Raw genomic sequence first — 20,478 nt, 5'->3', positions numbered from 1 at the left:
GACTTTTGTGCATGGTGTCAGGTCGAGGTCTGAGCCTATGCTTTTGCATGTAGCTGTCCATGTGCTTATTTTTGTTGGGGGATCCTGCCCGACTTGGTGCAGGGTTGGGGCCGAGCCCTGCCCAGCCCCCGGCCCCTGCCGCAGTGGGGTTCGCGGTGGTGATAGCAGACAGGAGGACCTCGGAGGGCCCCGGCTGCCGTGGTGGCCCCAAGCCACTGGGCGGGCCAGGGGCATCCCAGTTCCTCCCTCTGGATGTGACTCAGAAACTGCTTCTGGAGCATGCGGGATGTGGGCTTGGCTTCCCAGATGCCTCTCAGGAGCAGAAAAGGAGCCACCTCGGGGGCTGTGTGGCTTCCGGAGGGGTGGACGGTCTCCCAGGCCCAGACGGTTTCCTGGGGGCTGGAGCCTTGGGGCTGCATCTGCAGGGCACACCTCTCCCTCCCGGGCATGCCCGCTGATTTCGTGCCCGTGCTGGAGCTCTGGGCGGGGGAGAGGGGTGCGGGGGGAGGGCTCCCTGTGGAACCCAGGCCTGTCAGCCAGCAGGGGTGGCTCTGCCCGGGCAGGCGTCCTGCTGAGGCCCAGGCACCAGGGCTGGCACCGGCCCTTTCCTCGAAGCCGGTGCCAAAGACCCAGAGCTGGACTGCGGATGCCTCGGGCTGCCCTGCCCCATCTTTCCTGTGCTGCCTGCGAGCTGGACACTGCCCCTTTCCTCTGCGGCTGGGGTCAGCGCGGCCTCGGCCCCGAGTAGATGCCCAGCATTTTGTTCTGTTGAGGCCGTGCCGTGCCGGGCCAGGGCACAGGGCTTGCTCCTGGCTCTGCTCTTGGGCACTGCTCGGGAGACACTGTGCGGTGCGTGATTTGAGCCAGCTCATGTGCTGGGCAGTTACCCGCCCTGCGCCGGTGTTCTGTGGTCACTCTTACTTAGGACAGGCCAAGGCTTTGGACTTCTGTCCCTTTGGCGGCCCAGCGTGAATGGCGGGACCCACACTGGTCTCCTGGGGCACAGGTGGGCACCTGCCAAGGCTGGAGTTTCTAGAAGCCTTGTGCCTGTCTGCCCATCTGTCTGTCCTTCTGTTCTGTCCTCTCTGCCCATCTGTCTGTCCTTCTGTCTGCCCTCTGTCTGCCCGTCTGTGAGTCCTGTCCCCAGGCTGTTTCTGTCCGTCCCATATGTAGCCGTGTCAGAGCAGAACAGGAGGGCTGGAGAGCTCATTCCCTCCTGGCCTGTCCCTCGTGCCCGTGCTTCCTCCTGAGGCCCCCATGGGGAGATCCTCCCCCGGCCCCGAGCACGCTGTGGCCTGCAGGGAAAGGAGGTTTCTCCCGCCTGCAGTGCTGGGACCCTCAGGAGGTGCAGCGTGCCGGGCGCCTTGGGGCTGGCTTGGGGGGGCGGGGGCTGGTCTTTGGGGTTCTGCTCCTGGGATCCAGTTGGCATCAGTGAAAGGACAGTGGGGCGGGCCCCTCCTCCCTGGCCCAGCCCAGCCCTGGCCAGCGCCTGATTGTGTGTCCGCTGTGTGTGTCCTCTGTGCGTGTCTGCTGTGTGTGTTCTCTGTGCGTGTCCGCTGTGCGTGTCCTCTGTGCGTGTCCTCTGTGCGTGTCTGCTGTGCGTGTCCACTGTGTGTGACCTCTCTGTGTGCCCGCTGTGTGTGCCTGCCGTGTCTGCCCGCCGTGCCCCTACCTCTGTCACTGGGCTTTAGTTTCCCTCTCTTCTCCCAGCAGCCGCCCTGTGCTGTCTGCGCCCCCCCGTTCCCCCACGGCCTGGCTCCCCCCAGCTTGGCCTCTGAGCCCTCGCTTGGGGGTGGCATTTTTCGGGGCAGACTCTGCCTGCTCCAGCTTTGGCCTTTGGGCCTCCCTTTGTCAAAGGATGTGCAGGCTAGAGCCAGAAACCCAGTGGTGCTCAGGGATCACTCCTGGTAGTCGTGGGGGACCCACCGTGGCTTCGGGGATCCCGGGTTGGCGTGTCTAGGGCAAACGCCTGCCCGCTGGCTGCCTTGGGCTCTCTGGGGTGTGGCCTCTCCCAGGAAACAGCTGTGGGGGTCTTGCAGGACCCCCGTGGACAGGCTGCGGGTGCCCAGGGGGCCATTGGGGCGTGTCTGGCCTTGCTCTCTGACCTCCGCCTTCCTGTCTGTGCTCTGCCCCCAGTTTCTCCTGGGAACAAGATGAGTGATGGAGCCCTGGGCCCCTCCACACATGGCGCAGCCGTGATGGGCGTGGTAGATGGCCGCCCGGGACGGCCCACACAGAGCCTGCACCCAGCGACGTTCAAGGCGCCCGAGCAGGGCCCCGGGCGGGCAGCTGGTGGCCTGGAGGACCGGCACAGCCTTTGCTCGGCGGACTCAGGCATCCCCACGCTCGAGATCAGCGACCCGGAGCCTGTGCCCTGCGGCCTGGGCCTTGTCCGGAGGGCGGAGGCAGAGGCGCCGGCACCCACGCGCAGCTGCCAGAGCGCGTGCCCGCTGCCGCCCTGTGTGCCCACAGTGCCCGGCAGTGCCCCTGAGCCGGCCGTGCGCAAGGCCTCCACGTTCCCCAGGACGGGCTACGACTCGGGCCGGCCCTACAGCCCCGGCGCCCGCACCGCCCGCAGCAGTGACCATGGCTCGCTGTGCAGCTCGTCCAGCCTGGGCACCGAGCTGTCGGCCAGCAACGAGGACATTCTGGACCTCATGGTCACCAGCAGCTCCAGCGCCATTGTCACCCTGGAGAATGACGATGAGGATCCGCGGTTCACCGACGTCACCCTGAGCTCGCTCAGGACCAGGCCCGGGGCACTGCGGACACCCGTGCAGGGGGACCGGCTGAACGGAGTGGGCGGAGCGGACGGAGCGGACGGAGCGGACGAGGGGAGCAAGCGCGGCCTCCTGGGCTCCGTCGGCAGCTTCTTGTCCAGGTACTGGCGGGCGGCTGTGGCCGGGCCAGCTCAGCCCCGAGGTGCTCCCTGGGTCAGAGGTGCCTTGTCGGGGGTCACACGGGGGCAGGTGGAGTCCTTGCTGCTGCCCGGCCTACCGTGTCCAGAGTCACTCTGGGGACCCTCACCCTGTTTGTGTCCTGGGCACTCCCCGACTCCTGGGCCAGCTGCCTCTTCTGGTGCTGTGAGGCCTGCTCTGCTGAGACGAGGGGCTCAGGCGAGCAGGGGTGTCTCGGGGGCGCTGGTCCGCCTGCAGCCCTGCTGCCAGACCCGGGTGCGGGCCTCTGGGTCACCATGTGCTCTTGCGTGGGCCCCCAGCTGCCTGCACCCTGCTCTGCATCGACCACCCCAGGAGCCCCCAGACCAGGGCTGATGAGGGGCGTGAGGGCTGGGCCTCGCCGTGGGGGCTGGGCCCGGGTGGCCGCTGCAGCTGGCAGGGCCAGGCTGGCGAGCTCGCCGAGCACTGTGCCTCACCAGGCTGAGCATGGTGTCGCCTGGCCAGCCCCGCTGATGTGGACAGAGGGCAGGGGACTGGCAGGGGGGCGGCAGGGAAGAGCCCGAGGGCGCCCCAGGCGGGGGTCCCTCGCTGGTGCCACTGGTGCTGGATCCCATCTGCGGGCAGGGAGGGGGGGCTGGGACGCCCAGAGGCGGGGTCTCAGCAGGTCTGGGGGTATGGGAAGGACCGTCCCTGCTCATGTCCAGCCTTCCAGGACACGAGCTTCCAGGACTTTCTCAGCTGCCCCCGGGGCCACGGGGAGGAGGTGGCTGACCCCCAGGCCCTGCCCTCTGCTCTGCCACCCGGAGGGCCTCTGGGGCCGGTGGTCTGGAAGCTGCTGGGGTTTGGGGGGCAGAGCTGGGGCTGGTTCTCTGCCGGCTCCAAGTGGCCCGCGTCCCCAGGGGCTTGGCGTCCTGTGTAGAGAGGGGAGTGGCGGAGGTGGCCACAGTCGGCTCGGCTTAGGGGGAGAGTGGGGAAGAGACAAGGGTGTGCTTGGGGTGTGTGTGTGTGTGTGTGTGTGTGTGTGTGTGTATCAGTGAGTGTGTAGGAATGTGGGTCATGAGCATGACAGACGACGGCGTGAGGGAGTGTGAGGGAGTGGGCGGGAGTGGCTGTGTAGCGAGGATGCAGGTGACTGAACCGTGTGTTGGTATAAGTGTGTGTGAACAGGTGTGTGTATTTGTGTGTGTTTATGTGTTTGCGTGTGTGTGTATGAGTATGTATATATGAATATGTATGTGAATGTGTGTGTCTATGAGTGTGTGTATTTCTGTGTATGTGAGTTTATGTGTTTGTGTGTGTGTTTGTGTGTATGAGTATGTATATATGAATATGTATGTGAATGTGTGTGTCTATGTGTGTGTGTGTGTGTGTGTTTAACTGTTTTGGCAGTTGGGTTGGCTACTTTCAGTGTGATCTCACCCACTTAGAATCTGCATGACGTTGGACGAGTCACTTGGCCTCTCTGGTGTCTCCCCGAGTCCCCTGCTTCTGTCCCCTTCCTGCTGTGCTACGTTGGACGAGTCACTTGGCCTCTCTGGTGTCTCCCCGAGTTCCCTGCTTCTGTCCCCTTCCTGCTGTGCTGCTCGAGCTAGTCCTTGCCGCTGGGTCCCTCGGTCGGGGTTGTCAGCCGTGCAGCTGGCCCTAGGAGTTTCCCAGCCGTCAGCAGGCGGTGGGGCTGGGGATCAGGGAGACAGTCGTCACCAGGAGGGCCTCCTGCGGCACCGTGGGGACGAGTGTCCCCTGCTTGGGCCCTGGCTTTGGCGCCTTGCCAGCTGCGCAGCCTCTCGGGGGCAGGGTATGGAACAGGCCCGTTGGGGGTTCTGGTCACCCACAGGCAACCCCGCCCGCAGCCTCCAGCTGGCTCCCTGCTCCCCCTTCTGTGGGCGTCATAGCCGGGACGTGCCCTTCCCGGGCAGGCCTGTGGCCGTGGTTCCCGTGCGGGCTGTTCCCCTGCCTCCCGGCCTGCGGTTTCCGATGAGTCATCCAGGTTTGCCTAATCTGCCCCGCAGTGTCCTGTTGCTGGGCACAGAGGGCTGGAGCGACTGCAGCGGGGACACGCTGGCCGTCCACACTGCCAGCCGGGGGTCCCCGCCAGTGCCCCCAGAGCACAGAGCCAGGGTGAGCCCTGGGCTCTGCTGGGGGGCAAACTGAAACCAAACAGACCTTTGCAGGGGGCCAGCACTGGGGGGGGGGGGCAGGTCGTCTCCTCCAGGGCCCTGCAGTGGGGCGGGTGGGGACAGGAAAGGCCCCTTCAGCCATTTCTCGGTGCTTCCCTCGGCCCCAGAGTCTCCGTTGGCTGCACCAGCTTCCTCCCCTTCCAGAAACCAGCATGGGAACCAGCATCTTTCTCTGTGGGCGGGGGCTCGGGGCACACCCACTCGTGCTCAGAGCTGACCCCTGGCTTTGCACTTGGGTCACTGTTGGCGGCGCTCAGGGGACCCGTGGATGGTGGGGATCAAGCCCCGGCAGCTGCATGCAAGGCAAGTGCCTGCCCTGAGCTATCTGGCCTTACAGAGCCAGTATCCTTACTTTTATTTTTTTAATTATTTATTATTATTATTGTTATTGTTGTTGTTATTTGGGCTTTTGGCCACACCCAGCGGCACTCGGGCTTCTCTGGGTTCTGCGCCCAGGAGTCTCGCCCAGCGGGCTCGGGAGCGGAGTGCAGTGCCGGGGACCCAGTTGCAGGTGGGCTGTGTGCAAGGCCAGCGCCTCCCACTGTCCCACCTCTCGGCCCCGGGCCCGGAGCCAGCAGCTCTAAAGCAGAGGATAAAGGGGGGTCCACGACTGTCTGTGGGGGCTGTGCCCAACGCCCAGAGCCTCAGACCTCTCCCCTCACCAGCTCCAGACCCGCTTAGGGGCCCGGGAGGCTGCACGTGCATTGCAGAGGGTTGGGTCTGCTCGTGTGCGCTTGGGGGGATCACCTGCCTCCCAGCCCTCCTCCCCCACCCCCGCCCACGCACACCCTCAGGCAGAGCCGCTGCCGCCTGGGGCCGAGAAACCCCTTGTACAGAAAGGTTCTGTTGTTGGGGCCACACCTGGGGTGCTAAGGGATCGCCCCCGGCCAGGCCCGAGAACCACATGTGGGGCCGGAGATCGTACCCAGGTCACGTGTGAGCACAGCGAGTCCCTCGCCCACTGGGCTCCCTCCCGCTCCATCAATGTGCCCTTTCGGGATTTGGGGCCACACCCAGCGTGCTCAGGGCGGGCTCGGGGGTCAGGCAGGTCACCCATGTGCACGGCGAGCACCCTGCCCGCTGTTCTGTCGCCCAGACCCCTAAACGCACTTTTTGAAAAATAAAATACTTTATTCAAGCACCGTGATGTACAGGGTTGCTCCTAATACAGGTGCCAGGGGCTTGCGATGGCCCAGCCCGTCCCCCACCAGGTGACCTTCCCCCGCCACCTTCCCGGTTCCCCAGCCTTAGCAGGCACACAGCCACAATTAATACTTCAGTAGAAGAAAATTTGTGAAAATTTTTCTCTCTCCCCAGGGCTAAACCCTTGCCCAGGCCTTGCTGAGCCTCTGGTCACCGTGGTGTTTGTTGAGCCTCGCTGGGGTCCCCGAATGCTCCCAGATGTGTTTGTGGTATCCCCTCAGCCCCTCTGCTGAGGCCCAGGACACATGTGGGCGGCCAGACTCGAGGGTGGGGATGACCCTGTCCTCCGTGCCACGGCAGCCGCTCTCCGTCACTGCTCTGTGCCACCCGGAGCACGGGCACAGGGGCACCCGGGGGCGCCCGCTGGAGCACACGGAACCCAGTGGTCTCTCCGTGCCGCCTGCACCCCGATGCCCCGGGAGCTGTGTGGCCCTTCCCTGTGGGTCCTTTGCTCCCCGGGGTCGCCCTGTGCTGGCCCGTGTCCTTGCAGCTCCCGGCCCTGTTCCCGCCCTGTGCGTATGCCCGTTTGCCCCGCTGCCAGCCTCCCTGCCCGTGTCCAGCTGGACTTTGTCTCCCTGGCCTTTGCTTTTGGTTTGGGGCCATACCCAGAGGTGCTCGGGGCTGACCCCTGACCTGGAGGTGCGCGGGGACCCTCTGAGGGGCTAGGATGGATCCCGGGTCAGCTCCTTGCCGGGCGCACGCCCTGCCCACTGCGCGTCCCTCAGGCCTCACTCAAGCTTGTCCCCAGTGTGGTTGGCTTCACTGGCGTCATCTTCAGGATGTTGTGGGACATGTGGGAACCAGGGTCCAGTCCCAGGTCTCTTTGGGGCTCCAGAACCCGCTTCCAGTCAGTTCCCAGGGACACTGGCCGTCCGAGTGCCCACCCTGGCCTGCTGGATTCGCAGGGGCCTGGCAGACTTGGTGCTTGGGACCATCCGGATTTTCCCGCTGACTCTGTCTTCTCTGTCTGAATCGCACTTTGCACTTTAGGCTGCCCTTCCCCAGGGTCAGCTGGCCCAGCAGCACTCTGCTCTCCACTCACAGTCCAGAGGGGCCTCGTGCCGGGCTGACACCGTTGTCCTGCTTAGTCCTGGTTTGTCTCAGGGCCTCGCCCGGCAGATTCATGTCCAGGAAGTGGCCTGCTCCGGCGTCAGCCCCGGCCATATGGCCTTCCCCTGGGATGGGCCCCGGGCACCCAGGTGTCTCTCTCCAGAAGTGACATTTCCTCTTCGCTCGCACGTCTGCCCCACCGGCCACTCGCCGGTGTGGACACCCACAGGGGGTTTGCTTGGTGCTGTGGGTGGTGGTTCTGGTCTTTGCCCCCCCCCCCCGCAGTGCTCAGGGCTGACTCCTGGTCCTGTGCTCAGGGCTGACTCCGGCCCACATGTGGTGCCAGGGATGGGACCCAGCTGAGCCATGTGGGAGGCCGGTGCCCTCGCGCGGGCTGTCACCTGTCCACAGCACGGGGTAGCACGCGGCTCCCACCCGCACCGCCCGCCCATTCCATCTGCTCCGAGGGGGGCTCTTGCTGACCCTGAGACTGTCCGCGGTCTCAGTCTCCGTGAAAGAGGGAGACTCTGTGAGGGAACGAGGGAACGAGGGAATGAGGAACGGGTGGCATTATTCAGCGTTTATTGGGCTGGAGCGATAGCACAGCCGGTAGGGCGTTTGCCTTGCACGCGGCCGACCCGGGTTCTATTCCTCCGTCCCTCTCGGAGAACTCGGCAAGCTACCGAGAATATCCCACCCGCACAGCAAAGCCTGGCAAGCTCCCCGTAGTGTATTCTATATGCCAGAAACAGTAACAGCAAGTCTCACAATGGAGATGCTACTGGTGCCCGCTCGAGCAAATCGATGAGCAACGGGATGACAGTGACAGTGACAGTGATGCACCCAATCCTTGGTGCCTTCACAGCACAGGCCACGCAGGGCACGAGGGCAGGCCGGGGTCAGGGACCAGGGGTCAGGGGGCCCGGGTCAGGCTCTCAGGGTCAGGGGCCTGGAGTCAGGCTCTCAGGGTCAGGGGTCTGCGGTCAGGCTCTCTGTTGGGGTCAGGGGCTTGGTGTCGGGCTCAGGGTCAGGGGCCTGAGGTCAGTCTCTCTGTTGGGGCCCCTGTTACCTGGCTCCGCCCCTCTTCCCTCCCCTCCTCCTCCCTCCTCCTCCTCTCTCCCTCCTCCTCCCTCCCGCTGGCTGCCTTCTCAGCCTTCTCTCAGAGCAGGAAGGAGGCTGACCCGTGCAGGACGGAGAGGAGAGGCGGGGATGGTGCTGCTGCTCCCGCTGCCATGGCCATGTCCCCGGCGCTTCTCCTGATGGACAGGTCTGTGCAGGGCTGTCCCCTGGGGGCCGGCTGGGGGCTACTCCCTCTCGGGTGCTTCTAGTGCAGGGCCCGCCGCCCCCTTCCCCTCAGGCACATTTTCCTGCGTTCTAGCTCTGGGGTGCTTCTGAATGTGTGCAGGGGTGGATCTGGGATTGGCAGGTGTGACCGCTGCCCCCCGTCTGCTCTGCACTGTTTGTATGGATTTGGGGTGTCTCCCCTGTGGCTCCCCGACCTGGGCTGCAGCGGCACAGACCCCACGGTTCTGAGGTCATGGGTCACCACTGTCACGTGGTTGCGAGCTGGGGAGAAGGTGCCTGGTGGTCCCGTGGGAACGGGGTGCTGGGGTCTGTCGCCAGCACGAGGGTGAGAGTCCCCGGGTCTGGACGCAGCCGCTCGAGGGGCAGGACCCGAGTTTGCTTCCCAGGACGCCCTGAAGTTCTGAGAACCTGCTGGTGTCTGGACCTGTGGGACCTGCCGAGCCAGCCTGGGCTGGGCCTGTCCTCGGCCCCTGCGCTCCCGCCTCCGGACACGCACCCGGGTGTGGGCGCGGGGCGGGGCGGGTGGAGGGTGAAGCCGGTTCACGTCCGCAGAAGCACCTCCCTGGGCAGACCTTAGTCCCCGTGGTGCGGGTGGATGGAAGGTGTCCCAGCCCCGTCCTGCCCGCCACGCTCTAGGCCCCAGGCCCCTGCGTCCGGCGAGCAGGACAGGGATTCAGGGTGGACACTTGTCGCCAGAGCACTCTGCATCGAGCGTCTGTCTCTCGCCCCTTCCCCGCTGACCTGTCGTTCCTCTCAGGGCCCCCGGGCTGTGATCTGTCCTGGGGGATCTCTGTTGTGGCCGGAGCCGGCTGCGGTGGCTGCCGCCTTTCCGCCGGTCAGGCCCCGTGCTCGATATCCCCGCTTCCCGCCGGGCCGCGACGGCGCCAGACCCACGGGTGACGCTGGCACTGCGCCGGCCCCACCCCCGGCCCCGGGCACCGTTTGGTCTCTGCGCCCCGCAGTGCCCCCAGCAGCCCCCACTGGCCGTGGATGTGGAGGCACCTTCTCTGCCGTGCCACGTCCGTCCACTCCTGTGTGCCCACCAGCAGCCTCAAGGTGGGCGCCAGGTCCTGGGCAGACTGTGCCCATCTCATGCGGGTGAGGCCTGGCCGTGGAGCCAGGACTAGGGGAATGCCCCGGGGGCCAGGGGCTCAGCTGCACGCATCTGGCTGTGCCCAGCACCACTTCTGCTTCCCCGAGCCCCGCCACGAGGGAGCCCTGAGCAGGACGGGGCGTGGCCCCACCCGCACTCTCCCCGCTGCCCCGAGGGTCGAGCCCATGACGTCCCTGCAGGTCGCTCCCGCGTGTGTCTGTGTGCAGGGGGCGGGGGACATGTTGGCAGCACCCGTGCCCGCCGTGGGGCATCTGCCATGCTCTCCCTCGGGGTCGCCCCCAGCACCCCCCTAACCCTCTATTTTTCTCCCTATAGGAATTTGCTTGCTAGAAAACAAAATGCAAGACTTGGCAAACAGAGTGACTTGGGATGGAAGTTATTCGGAAAAGCGTCACCGCGAGAGAATGCTCAGAAAGAGTCCAGGAAAACGCAGAAGGTACTCGAGGCCCTCACGGCACGCCCTCGGCTCCCCCATGGGCACAGGGGGTGGGGGCCATACGGGCCACGTGGCCCGGGTGGGCGCTGTCAGCCTTTTGCATTGCGTGTCCCTGAGAGGTCGCGCTGCCGGAACTGGGTCTGGGTTGGGGGCACCTGCTGTCAGGGTGACGCCTGTCTGGTGCTGCAGCCCCACGCCTGGCTCCGGGGCCGCTCCCACCCCTTCCCCTGCCGGCTCTGAGCTGCCTCCCCTGCTCCTTGTGGAAGGGCTGCAGCCTGCGGGCCTGAGGCCTGGCCTCCAGCTTCCCGGCATCCTGCTCCCGCGCTGAGGGCTGGCGGGGGGGAGGGGGCGTTATTTGTGCCAGGGCCTCCCTCAGGCGGAGCCTGCTCCAGCCCACCACTCTCTCCCGTTTGTCAGTGGACTCTCGGGAGGAGCCCCAGGGAGCAGGAGTGGCCAGTGCCCTCGCCTGTCCCCGCACGGCAGCTTGAAGAGGATGTGTCTAGGCCGCACACGGCCCGAGCTGCAGGGACGCGGCCGGGTGGCTGAGGGGCTGTGCAGGGCACGCCGGGAGGCCCAGCCAGGCCCTCGCACCAGGCAGGGTGGCTGTGGGTGCTGGCAGCCCCCCAGGTGCACGCCCGTTAGGCAGCGGGGTGAGTGCTGCACCCCCGCAGCTGCCGGCCGGCGCGGGTGGCTGTCCACACCTGCCGTTCCCGGTGCGGCGGCGATGAGCGTTGCTGTGGCGGCCGTCGGAGTCGTCCGGCCGTGCGAGCAGAGAGCCTGGGTGCTTCCGTGTCGCAGGTTGCTTCTGTAGGTTGTTGACGTTTGTCCGTGGGCCGCGCCTTGCTGAGCACAAGAGCCAGTGCTTCGAAACATGATCAGGCGCGTGCTCACGGGGCTTTCCTGGGCATCTCAGTGGACACGCTTGGAGTTATTCTTTTTAAGAAATACTCATTCGCATGATGCAGAGGAGCAGCTGCTCCGTAGATGTGACCCCAGGCGTCTAGTACCCGGACATGGTGTTTGAATTGCTCTGTGTTTCTCGGTCATTTTGGTTTTGTTTGGGGCCACCCTGGTGGTACACAGGGCTGCGTCCTGGTGGGCTCGGGACCAGACCTGGCTAGACCGCTTGGGGTGCCGGGGATTGAACCTGGGTCAGCCTCTGGGGGTGCTGGGCATTGGACCTGGTCAGCCGTGTGCGAGATGCCTTACCCACTGTGCTATCGCTTCGGCCCCCTCGATCCGTTGCTTTTAAACGTGGATTCTGTGAAGCCGAGAGTCCCCGTGGTAGAGACAGCTCGGTCAGCTACTCTGGCAACTTGACACTGAGTCGTCACTGCCACAGGCTGTAACCGGAGCTGCCTGGCCTGGCCCCAAGAGCCTCCGAAGGCCCCACATGGGGGCTGCCCGGGAGGAGGCTCAGGCTGGGGGACCCCTCTCGGAGCTGTCAGTGCTGTGGCGCTTTTAGTTGCCAGAACGTGTCCTGGGCGCTCGTCTGCCTGGCGCCGGGTCTGTGGAAGCTCAGCATCCACGTCGGAAGGAAATGCTGCCGCGCTTTGGTTTTCTCAGGTTTCTCAGAGGTTGTGAAAAGGAAGTTTACCTTAAAGAACAAGAGCAGGCCCGGGAGAGCCTGTGGGGGAGAGAACCCTGCCACAGACATCACTAAGGACCATCACTCTGGGCAGGGACACAGAGAGACAAAGAGCAATGTTCCAGGGGATTCAACGCCCTGAAGAGTGAGGGCTTCTGGGGTCGGAGCGATAGCACAGCAGGTAGGGTGTTTGCCTTGCACGCGGCCGACCCAGGTTTGATCCCCGGCATCCCATATGGTCCCCAAGCACCGCCAGGAGTAATTCCTGAGTGCACAGCCAGGAGTAACCCCTGAGCATTGCTGGGTGTGACCCAAAAAGCAAAAAAAAAAAAAAAAGAGTGAGGGCTTCTGTGTGGAAGAGTTGGGAGGAACTGATCACCGTTGCCATGGTTCCCTCAGGCCTCCTCAGCCCCTCAGGCCCCCTCAGGCCCCTCAGGCCCCTCAGCCCCTCAGCCCCCTCAGACCCCCTCAGCCCCCCTCAGGACCCTTAGTACCCTCAGCCCCCTCAGCCCCCTCAGGACCCTCAGGACCCTCAGCCCCCTCAGCCCCCTCAGCCCCCTCAGGCCCCTCAGGACCCTCAGGACCCTCAGCCCCCTCAGGACCCTCAGGACCCTCAGCCCCCTCAGCCCCCTCAGCCCCCTCAGCCCCCTCAGCCCCCTCAGCCCCCTCAGGACCCTCAGGACCCTCAGCCCCCTCAGGACCCTCAGGACCCTCAGCCCCCTCAGCCCCCTCAGGACCCTCAGCCCCCTCAGCCCCCTCAGCCCCCTCAGGACCCTCAGCCCCCTCAGCCCCCTCAGGACCCTCAGCCCCCTCAGCCCCCTCAGCCCCCTCAGGACCCTCAGCCCCCTCAGGCCTCCTCAGCCCCCTCAGGCCTCCTCAGCCCCCTCAGGCCCTCTCAGGCCCCCTCAGCCCCCTCAGGCCCCTCAGCCCCCTCAGGATCCTCAGCCCCCTCAGGACCCTCAGCCCCCTCAGCCCCCTCAGGACCCTCAGCCCCCTCAGCCCCCTCAGCCCCCTCAGGACCCTCAGCCCCCTCAGGCCTCCTCAGCCCCCTCAGGCCCTCTCAGGCCCCCTCAGCCCCCTCAGGCCCCTCAGCCCCCTCAGGATCCTCAGCCCCCTCAGCCCCCTCAGGACCCTCAGCCCCCTCAGCCCCCTCAGCCCCCTCAGGCCCCCTCAGCCCCCTCAGGCCCCTCAGACCCCCTAAGGCTCCCTCAGACCCCCTCAGCACCCCCATACCCCTCAGCCCCCCCAGACCCCATCAGATTCCCCAGCCCCCTGAGGCCCCCTCAGCCCCCTCAGCCCCCTCAGGCTCCTCAGCTTCCTCAGGTGCACTCGGACTCCAACCCCTTCAGACCCAGACCTGAGGACCCTTCCCCCATCTTCTCACCCTGCCCTGCAGCTGGGCAGGTGCTTGGCTGATGGTCAAGTCTGGAGGTGACTGGTTGTGCCGTCAGCCTTAAGAAGAGGTGACACGTGGCAGATGCAGAGCCCAGGCAGAGCCAGGCAGGGACACCCTTACCGCAAAGGGCTCCGAAGGTCCTGGGCCTGGCCTTTTGGGGAGTGGGGAATATACTCCTGGTTTATTAATTTATTTTGACGTTTTTGGGTTTTGAGCCGCGCTCTGTGGTGCTCAGGGATCAATCCTGGCGGGGCTCCGGGGACCCTGTGCGGTGCTGGGGATGAAACCCGGGTCTGGGCACCTTCCCTGCTGTCCTGTGCTCTAGCCCCAAGGGTTGTAAGGTTGGGGGATGCTCTGAACAGTGGGTGAATCTTTCGGACTGACGCTCCGTGCTGGTGAGGAACCGGCCTCAGCGTCAGACATGGACCCGTTTGTGTTCTGACGCAGCTGGTGGCGGTGACTGGGGTTTTGGGGCTCTCCCGTCCCTGTGTGCGGGTCCCCGCGTGTCTCAGGTGGCCTTCTGGAATTTCAGGTCAGCTCTTTGCTGGTGGAGAGAATTCCAGAAGGCAGCCAATCCAGGGCAGCGTCACTGATACTCCTCAGTCCGGGTGCTCAGAAAGGCGAGGATCAGTGTGAATTGCACAGAGGCCAGGCCAAGGTGGGGTGGGGGGGTGTTCAAGTTTATTGCAAGTTCAGCTATAGTATACAGTAAATTCTGTTTATTTATTTGGGGTTTTGGGCCACACCTGGTAATGCTCAGGGCTTACTCCTGGCAGTGCTCGGGGACCATATGGGATGCCGGGCTGGAACCCGGATGGGACATGTGTGAGACAGACGCCCTCCCTGCTGAACTGTTTCTCTGGCCCCAGAATATGGAGACTTGCTCTCGTACCCATCCTCCCCACACCTGTGGAAATGAGCCTGAGCCAGTTTCAAAAGACTTGGAGACCGGCGCCGGCCGGGAGGATCCTGTAGCGGGCGCTCGCCTTGGCCGGGGACCCCTGGGCAACCCTGGTTGGTATCTCTGGCATGGCCTGGGCGGCCCGGGGCTGGATGTGAGGGGTCTCCTCGCGCTGCGCTGAGGTTCGGCTCAGCGGCATGTGGGGGCAGCTTGGGAACCGTGGGAGGAAGCACTAGCAGGCGGCCAGGAGAAAACCAGGCTCGGAGCAGCGGCCCTGTTTCCTTCCTCGAAGTCGCCCTGAGTCCAGGGCAGCCCAGAACCCGTGCTGGGCAGTTGCGTGGACGGGGTTTCCGGGGCCTCTGCCCTGAATTCAGAGCACTGCTGTGGGGACCTGCCCCGTGCCTCGTTCTCAACCCTCTGCTCTTGCCCCGCCCCCCCAGGCTGTGACACCACAGCAGCCCGAGTCTGCAGCGGAACCCCAGGGAAGGGGCTAGAACAAGACAGGGGGCTTGGGGAGGGGGCGCTGCCTCATACCCTGCTCCGACTCCGCTTGTGTGGCTGGGGAGTGGGAAGGGGCAGGCAGCCAGGCAGCCGCGAAAGGGGACCCTTCGGGGTATCGCCCGTGCCCGGGCTGACTCCCAGTCATGAAGCCACAGATCCGACCCTGGGTCATAGACGGAACTTTGGGATTGGACCCCACGCAGATCACAGACCGGCCTGTTGCGGGGCGAGTGTGGGGTGCCCGTGCGAGTCAGGCCACAGCTCACGCAGGGCTGCTGGCACGGGGCCTGGGGCCCAGCCAGGTCTGGGGGAGGCAGAAAGAGCGAAATTCCCAGAGGAGCACCCGGGGCTCCAAAGGTGGCCGTGCCACCTTGCTCCGCCTGGCGTGTGGGAAACGGGGCAGGTCTCCACTTGCGGGGGAGAGGCAGACGCCAGTGTAGTGACCGGCGCAGGAGGCAGCAGCGGGGAGAGGGCAGCCCGTGGCAGCCAAGAGGAGGCAGCAGAGAAGAGCGACGCGACCGCTCTTGTTTGGGTTTGGTTCGGCACCAGGCCTGGTGCTCTGGGCTTACCCGGCTCTGTGCTCGGGACCACCCTTGGCAGGGCTGGTCTGGTCCCAGGGTTTGAACCCGGGGGGGCTGTGTACAAGGCAAGTGTCTCTGTTTGGAGCAGGGGGGGGTTCACACCCAGCGATGCTCAGCAGTTGCTCCTGGTGGTGCCCGGGGAAGCCTACGGGCTGCCAGGGTTGAACCTGGGTCGGGCATGTGCCAGACAAGTGCCAACCTGCTGTTCTGTGTCTCCAGCCCCCACCCCCAATTCTTGTTCAGTTCAGCATTTTCCTTTTGTTTTGGGGCCACTCCTAGCAGTGTTTAGGGGTTATTCTTGACTCTAAACTCAGGGGTCGCTCCTTGCAGGCTCGGGTATCGAACCTGGGTCAGCTGCTGTGTGCAAGGTGAGAGCTCCCTAGCTGCTCTGCTGTGCCTCTCACGGGGCAAGTTCCTTCACCCCTGTTCTGTCTCTGTGGCCCAACATCAACAGTTTCTAACTAAAACCTGTAGCAACTGTAATAAAAGGTCAGGCCAGTTCCACAACAGAATAAAGATGATCGGGGCAGGAGTGGGTGGGCCTCGTGTAGCTCTAAAGGGGAGTGGATGGATAGTTCTGGGGCTGAGACACTTGTCCTGCCTGTGGCCATCCTCGGTTTGATCCCTGACATTCCGTATTGTCCCCTGAGCAGGAGTGACACCTGGATGCAGAGTCAGGAGTGAGCCCTGCGCAGAGTTGGTGTAGTCCAAAAACTGAAAGAGGGAGGGAGGGAGGGAGGGGTAATACAGCAGGAAAGGCACTTGCCTTGCACGCAGCCAACCTGGGTTCGAGCCCCAGCATCCCATCTTGCCTCCTCAGCCCGCCAGGAGTAATTCCTGGGTGCAGAGCCAGGAGTAACCCCTGAGCACTGCCGGATGTAGCCCCCCAAACAAAATAAACATAGAAGATAGTCTTAAGATAGATCAGTTTTTTTTAAAAAAAAAATTCTGGTCCAAACAACGTAAAGAGAAAAAAGGAGCAATAACACACCTTAAAGAAATTTGGGGCAATACTAAAAATAAAAGCCTAACACTTTAGCTGTTGAGCTTCAGAAGGAGAGGAGCAAAGTACGACGCAGGAAAATAAATAGGAGAAAGTAATCATGGAACATGTCCGAAGTCTGGCAGTCCCGCCCCGCCCTGGCACGTCCTGTCGAGTGATGCAGCCGCGCGGGGGGTCCTAGGAAAGCGCTGTACTTACGGGGAACCGCGACGCGGCTGGCCGTGGAGACGGGGGCTTCTGGCTTCTCACCAGAACCACGGCGCCCAGAAGGGAATCGGGCAGCAGCTTCCCGAGTGCTGAATGCGACAGCTGCAGTTCTGTGCCCGCAGCAAGTGCCCTTCCGCACGCAGGCGAGCAGGAGCGCCGAGCACCCCTGCCCGCGGGACCCTGAGGGCCGAGTCTCAGGCGGAGGGCACTGCCCGCAGGAGCCTCAAGCTGGGGGTCCTGGGAAAACCAGGTGCTGCGGGCCTTGCGGCCAGCCCCAAAGTGTGTTTGAAAGCAAAGCAGTGCTGTGGTGTTAAGTACCCGTAGGGCTGGGTCAGAGGTCGGGGCGGACTTAGTGCTGGTTCTCTGTCTCTCCCCTTGCGCTCGGCTTGGACCTAGCGTCTCTCACGCAGAGCACCCATTCGGGTCTGGCTGGCAGAATGAAGTGCTGATTGCAATGTGCAGGGGAACCGCTGAAGTTGGCGTGAGACACAGTAGCTAGAGCTGAGGGCTGGTGCAGGGGTTGAGGAGGTTTCCTGCAAGTGGCAGGTCCAGCCCGGTCTGGGCATCCCCAGGACTCAGTCCTGACCACAGAGCCTGAACTAGCCCCTGGGCAGAGTGGGGCTTAACTCCTCCTCCCCCAGCAAATAAAACAGAATTCTAAGTTTTCCTTCCTCCTTTCTCCCTTCCTTCCCCCCCTCCTTCCTGCTTCCCTGCGTGTTTGGGGGCCACGCGTGCCAGTGCCCAGGGCTCACTCCGGCTCTGCGCTCGCGGATGCTGCGGGTGTGGAGGGCTGAACCCCCACCTCTGCATGCCAGGCAGCTGCCCTGCTCAGCGTACTGTCTCTCCAGCCCCTAAAAGTTATTACTTTGAAATAATCAGTGAACTGGTGGAAAAAAGCAACCAAGAAACAGAGAACCAGATTCTTAATAACAGGGACGGAACAGAAGTCTTCTCAGCTCAGCCCTGCAGGAACGAGGAGCTGAACAGAATGTTTGGAATGGCTCTGTGCACCGAAATTCCATAACTGGGATGAAATGGCCCTTGGAAAAATCACAGATCACCAAACTGCATCAAGGATGTGATAACCCCAAGCAACTGTATAATTATTACGGAAATGGAAATTGAGCCAGGAATTTTGCGAAAAGGGAACTTCCAGCCCCAGAGGCTGTTGCTGATGCGTCTCGGACGCATAAAGCCTCAGCACCAGTACTCGGAGCAGAACGACCCCCGACCCATTTTACCAGGCCAGAATACTGCCGGGACCTGGAGAGACCCAGTATATGCACAGCGCAAGGACAGAGAAGGGGGAGTCCCCGCCCCATGACTTCGGGGAGTCCACCTGGGCGTTTGCCAGTCGGCTGCTGTAATCGGCCATACGAGGGCCTTTGGGCAAGTCTTGAGTGGTGCCAGAGTGTAGGAATCTGCTCTCTGGAGATGACACAACCATGTGATACCCTTTAGGTGACAGGCATGGAAAGGCAGAAACACCGGAGTTGTGGCGAGCTGGGCAGGGCCTGGGGGCTAGGGAACGGCGTGCACGTGCAGAGGTTCGGGTGTCGGGAGAAGGTTCTGTGTGAGTTCACAGGCAGCGTGCGGGTGCTGCAGTGACGCGTGTGCGTTCAGTGGCCCAGAGCCACCTCTCGTCCTCCCCAGGGCCCCCAGCAGATGGAGAGATGGGACCACAGCCTGAGGGTGAAAATGGCCCGTTTCGTGCAGAGCTGCTCGGATACTTACAGGACATCTGAGGGGCCAGAGGTGTAGGACTGCATGTCCGCGTGATTTATAGCGGGGAGACGTCCCGGCAGAGGCAGTTCTCTGGGGAGATAAACTCAAGGGGCTGCTGTCTCCCAGGGGTACTTACACTGCTTTTCTCTTCCTGTCTAGTCATGTGCATCAAACAGTTAAGTCAGTTAGTCAGACAGTTAATTCTACTTCTTACCAATACTTGCAGTTGTTTGGATAAACACAGTGAGAGAGAAAGATCCCAGAACTTAGTTTCCTGGGCTCTGAGAGCAAGTGAGACTTTTATGTAACTCCCCGATTGTCCTGGGACAGTTCAGCGTGTCCTACCCCACGGGGGTCCTGTCTCTTAAGTCATAACAGCTCACATCAAGATCAGGCATTTATTTTAAAAAAAAATCAGTCATTTATGCTTTCCAGAATGTCCCATTTCAATGCCAGGGTAGCTTTGCCACTTGCCCTGGGTCCATGCCAGGCCCATGGCGGGACCTCCCTGTTGGGGTGTTAGGAACTGCAGCAACTGAAGTCTGAGTCAAGTAATTGTGACCAAGTAATTATGCCCAGGACAGATATAGCTCAGAGTCAATCAACTCCCAAGTATTCGGAGCATCGCACTAATGGTCTTTCTGTGTCTAACCAAAGAACGTTGCTCTGTAATATAATATAAATATAGTACAAAATATAGTAAAGAACAATAAATATAGTAAAATATAAAAAGGCTGTTGGAGAAATACAACAGTCTGAGGAGCACAGCAGAGCAGTTGCCAAAAACACCTCGTCAGAGTCTCAGCATCCTCGGACTTTGCTTGGTACGAGATCGGAGCAGAGACGGGGGCCCACACGCCCCCAGGGAGTCAGAGAGGAAACTCCTCAGTAAAGGTACCCGTGCTGGTTTCATGGATGGATTTAATTGATTCCATGACTTTTAAGTGGATACTTAATTTTGACACACTCCCGGGAGTTCCTCCCGGCGGTACTCAGAGGGCCACATGCAGTGCTACAAGTGGAATCAGCTCAGCTGCACGCAAGGCCTGTTGTGTCTCTCCGGCCCATAAGTGGAGATAGGAAAAGCATTTTGATGCTTTTTGGTTTTGTTGTTCTTTGGGGGCCACACCAGGCAGTGCTCAGGGCTTCCTCCTGGCTCTGTGCTCATGGGCTACCCCTGGTGGTGCTGGGGGACCCTCTGGCATCCTGGGGATCCAACCCAGGTTGGTGACAAGGCAAGCGCCCTGCCCACTGTCTTATCCCTCCTGCTTTGTGATGATTTTCTGGACTGCGTCAGTCCAGTGCTCGCCAGCTCAGAGGTTGCTGGCCTGAGCCCCACCTCCTAAAACTAGGCTCAAGGCCTCGGGTAAGGTCTTGTGACTCAGTGCTGGGCTCCGGGAATATTTGGCAACAGTCAAGCTTCTGACCCACAGTTACCAACAAGCGATTCAAAATCATCCATATCGTGAATCTGGGGACCTTCTGACCACTAGCCCATGGTGCCTTTCTGAGGAGAAAGGCCATGGCAGCTGGGAAAAAAAAATGTAAGAAGTCTTGGTTGCACTGAGGGGGCTTCCCTGAAGGGGAAATCCAAGATAGCAGTTCTTATGGTACAGGGAGTGTGAAAGAAATACAACACTAACATCACAGGAAGTGCTTTGCATTTAACTCCGGCAACCCAGGTGTTAGTTTGAGACAAAAACCATTTTGTTTACTTTCGATGAGGCAACAGGAGTGCATTTGGCTTTTCCCTCGCATCACTCCAGCCAGGGCCCAGAGCTTCCAGGGCTGGGGAGGTCAGGCGGGTCCCCCCCCCCCCCGAGGAAAACAGTATTTCTGAAGTCTAGGAGAAGTGAAGGAGGGAGCAGCGGGCGCTTGACGGAGTCTGCCTGCCCGCGGTCTGGCCTGGGCGCCGCTGGGAGTGGGCAGGACCCTACTTGCATGAGTTTGTGTGTTTGGACATTTATCTTCCCCTTTTCTCTCTTTCTGGAGTGGGACTCTCTGAGTTTCCCCAGCACCTCCCCCCGCGCTTTCCCACAGTGTAGCACGAACTGTGTAGCTTTCTTCTTTTTTTTTTTTTTTTTTTTTGCTTTTTGGGTCACACCTGGCAATGCACAGGGGTTACTCCTGGCTCTGCACTCAGGAACTACCCCTGGCCGTGCTCAGGGGACCATATGGGATGCTGGGATTTGAACCCGGGTCGGCTGCGTGCAAGGCAAACGCCCTACCCACTGTGCTATCTCTCCAGCCCTGTAGCTTTCTTCTTGCTCCTGCCAGTTACTCCACTCACCCCGGGAGTGCTGGTTTCTGCCGGGGATAGATTCCAGGTCATTTGTATTCACTAGGACAGGGTGAGCCTGTGTTTGAACCTTTCTATTCTTCAAATATAAGGTT

General features: G+C 62.3%; 1 protein-coding gene across 3 annotated transcripts in view; it reads left to right on the top strand.

Annotated features, from left to right (window-relative positions):
• TBC1D14 (TBC1 domain family member 14) overlaps nucleotides 1–20,478 on the top strand; it is a 48,828-nt gene that overhangs the window by 4,436 nt on the left and 23,914 nt on the right. For all 3 annotated transcript variants that reach the window (XM_055138366.1, XM_055138367.1, XM_055138365.1), the window contains 2 exons: nucleotides 2,137–2,881; nucleotides 10,062–10,182. In XM_055138366.1, coding sequence (XP_054994341.1) covers nucleotides 2,154–2,881; nucleotides 10,062–10,182 — 849 coding nt within the window. In that variant the 5' untranslated portion in view covers nucleotides 2,137–2,153. The remainder of the gene's footprint in view (nucleotides 1–2,136; nucleotides 2,882–10,061; nucleotides 10,183–20,478) is intronic.

This window comes from Sorex araneus, chromosome 5 (assembly GCF_027595985.1).
Source record: "Sorex araneus isolate mSorAra2 chromosome 5, mSorAra2.pri, whole genome shotgun sequence".
NCBI classification, from domain to species: domain Eukaryota; kingdom Metazoa; phylum Chordata; class Mammalia; order Eulipotyphla; family Soricidae; genus Sorex; species Sorex araneus.
This window is presented reverse-complemented; position numbering and strand designations above follow the sequence as displayed.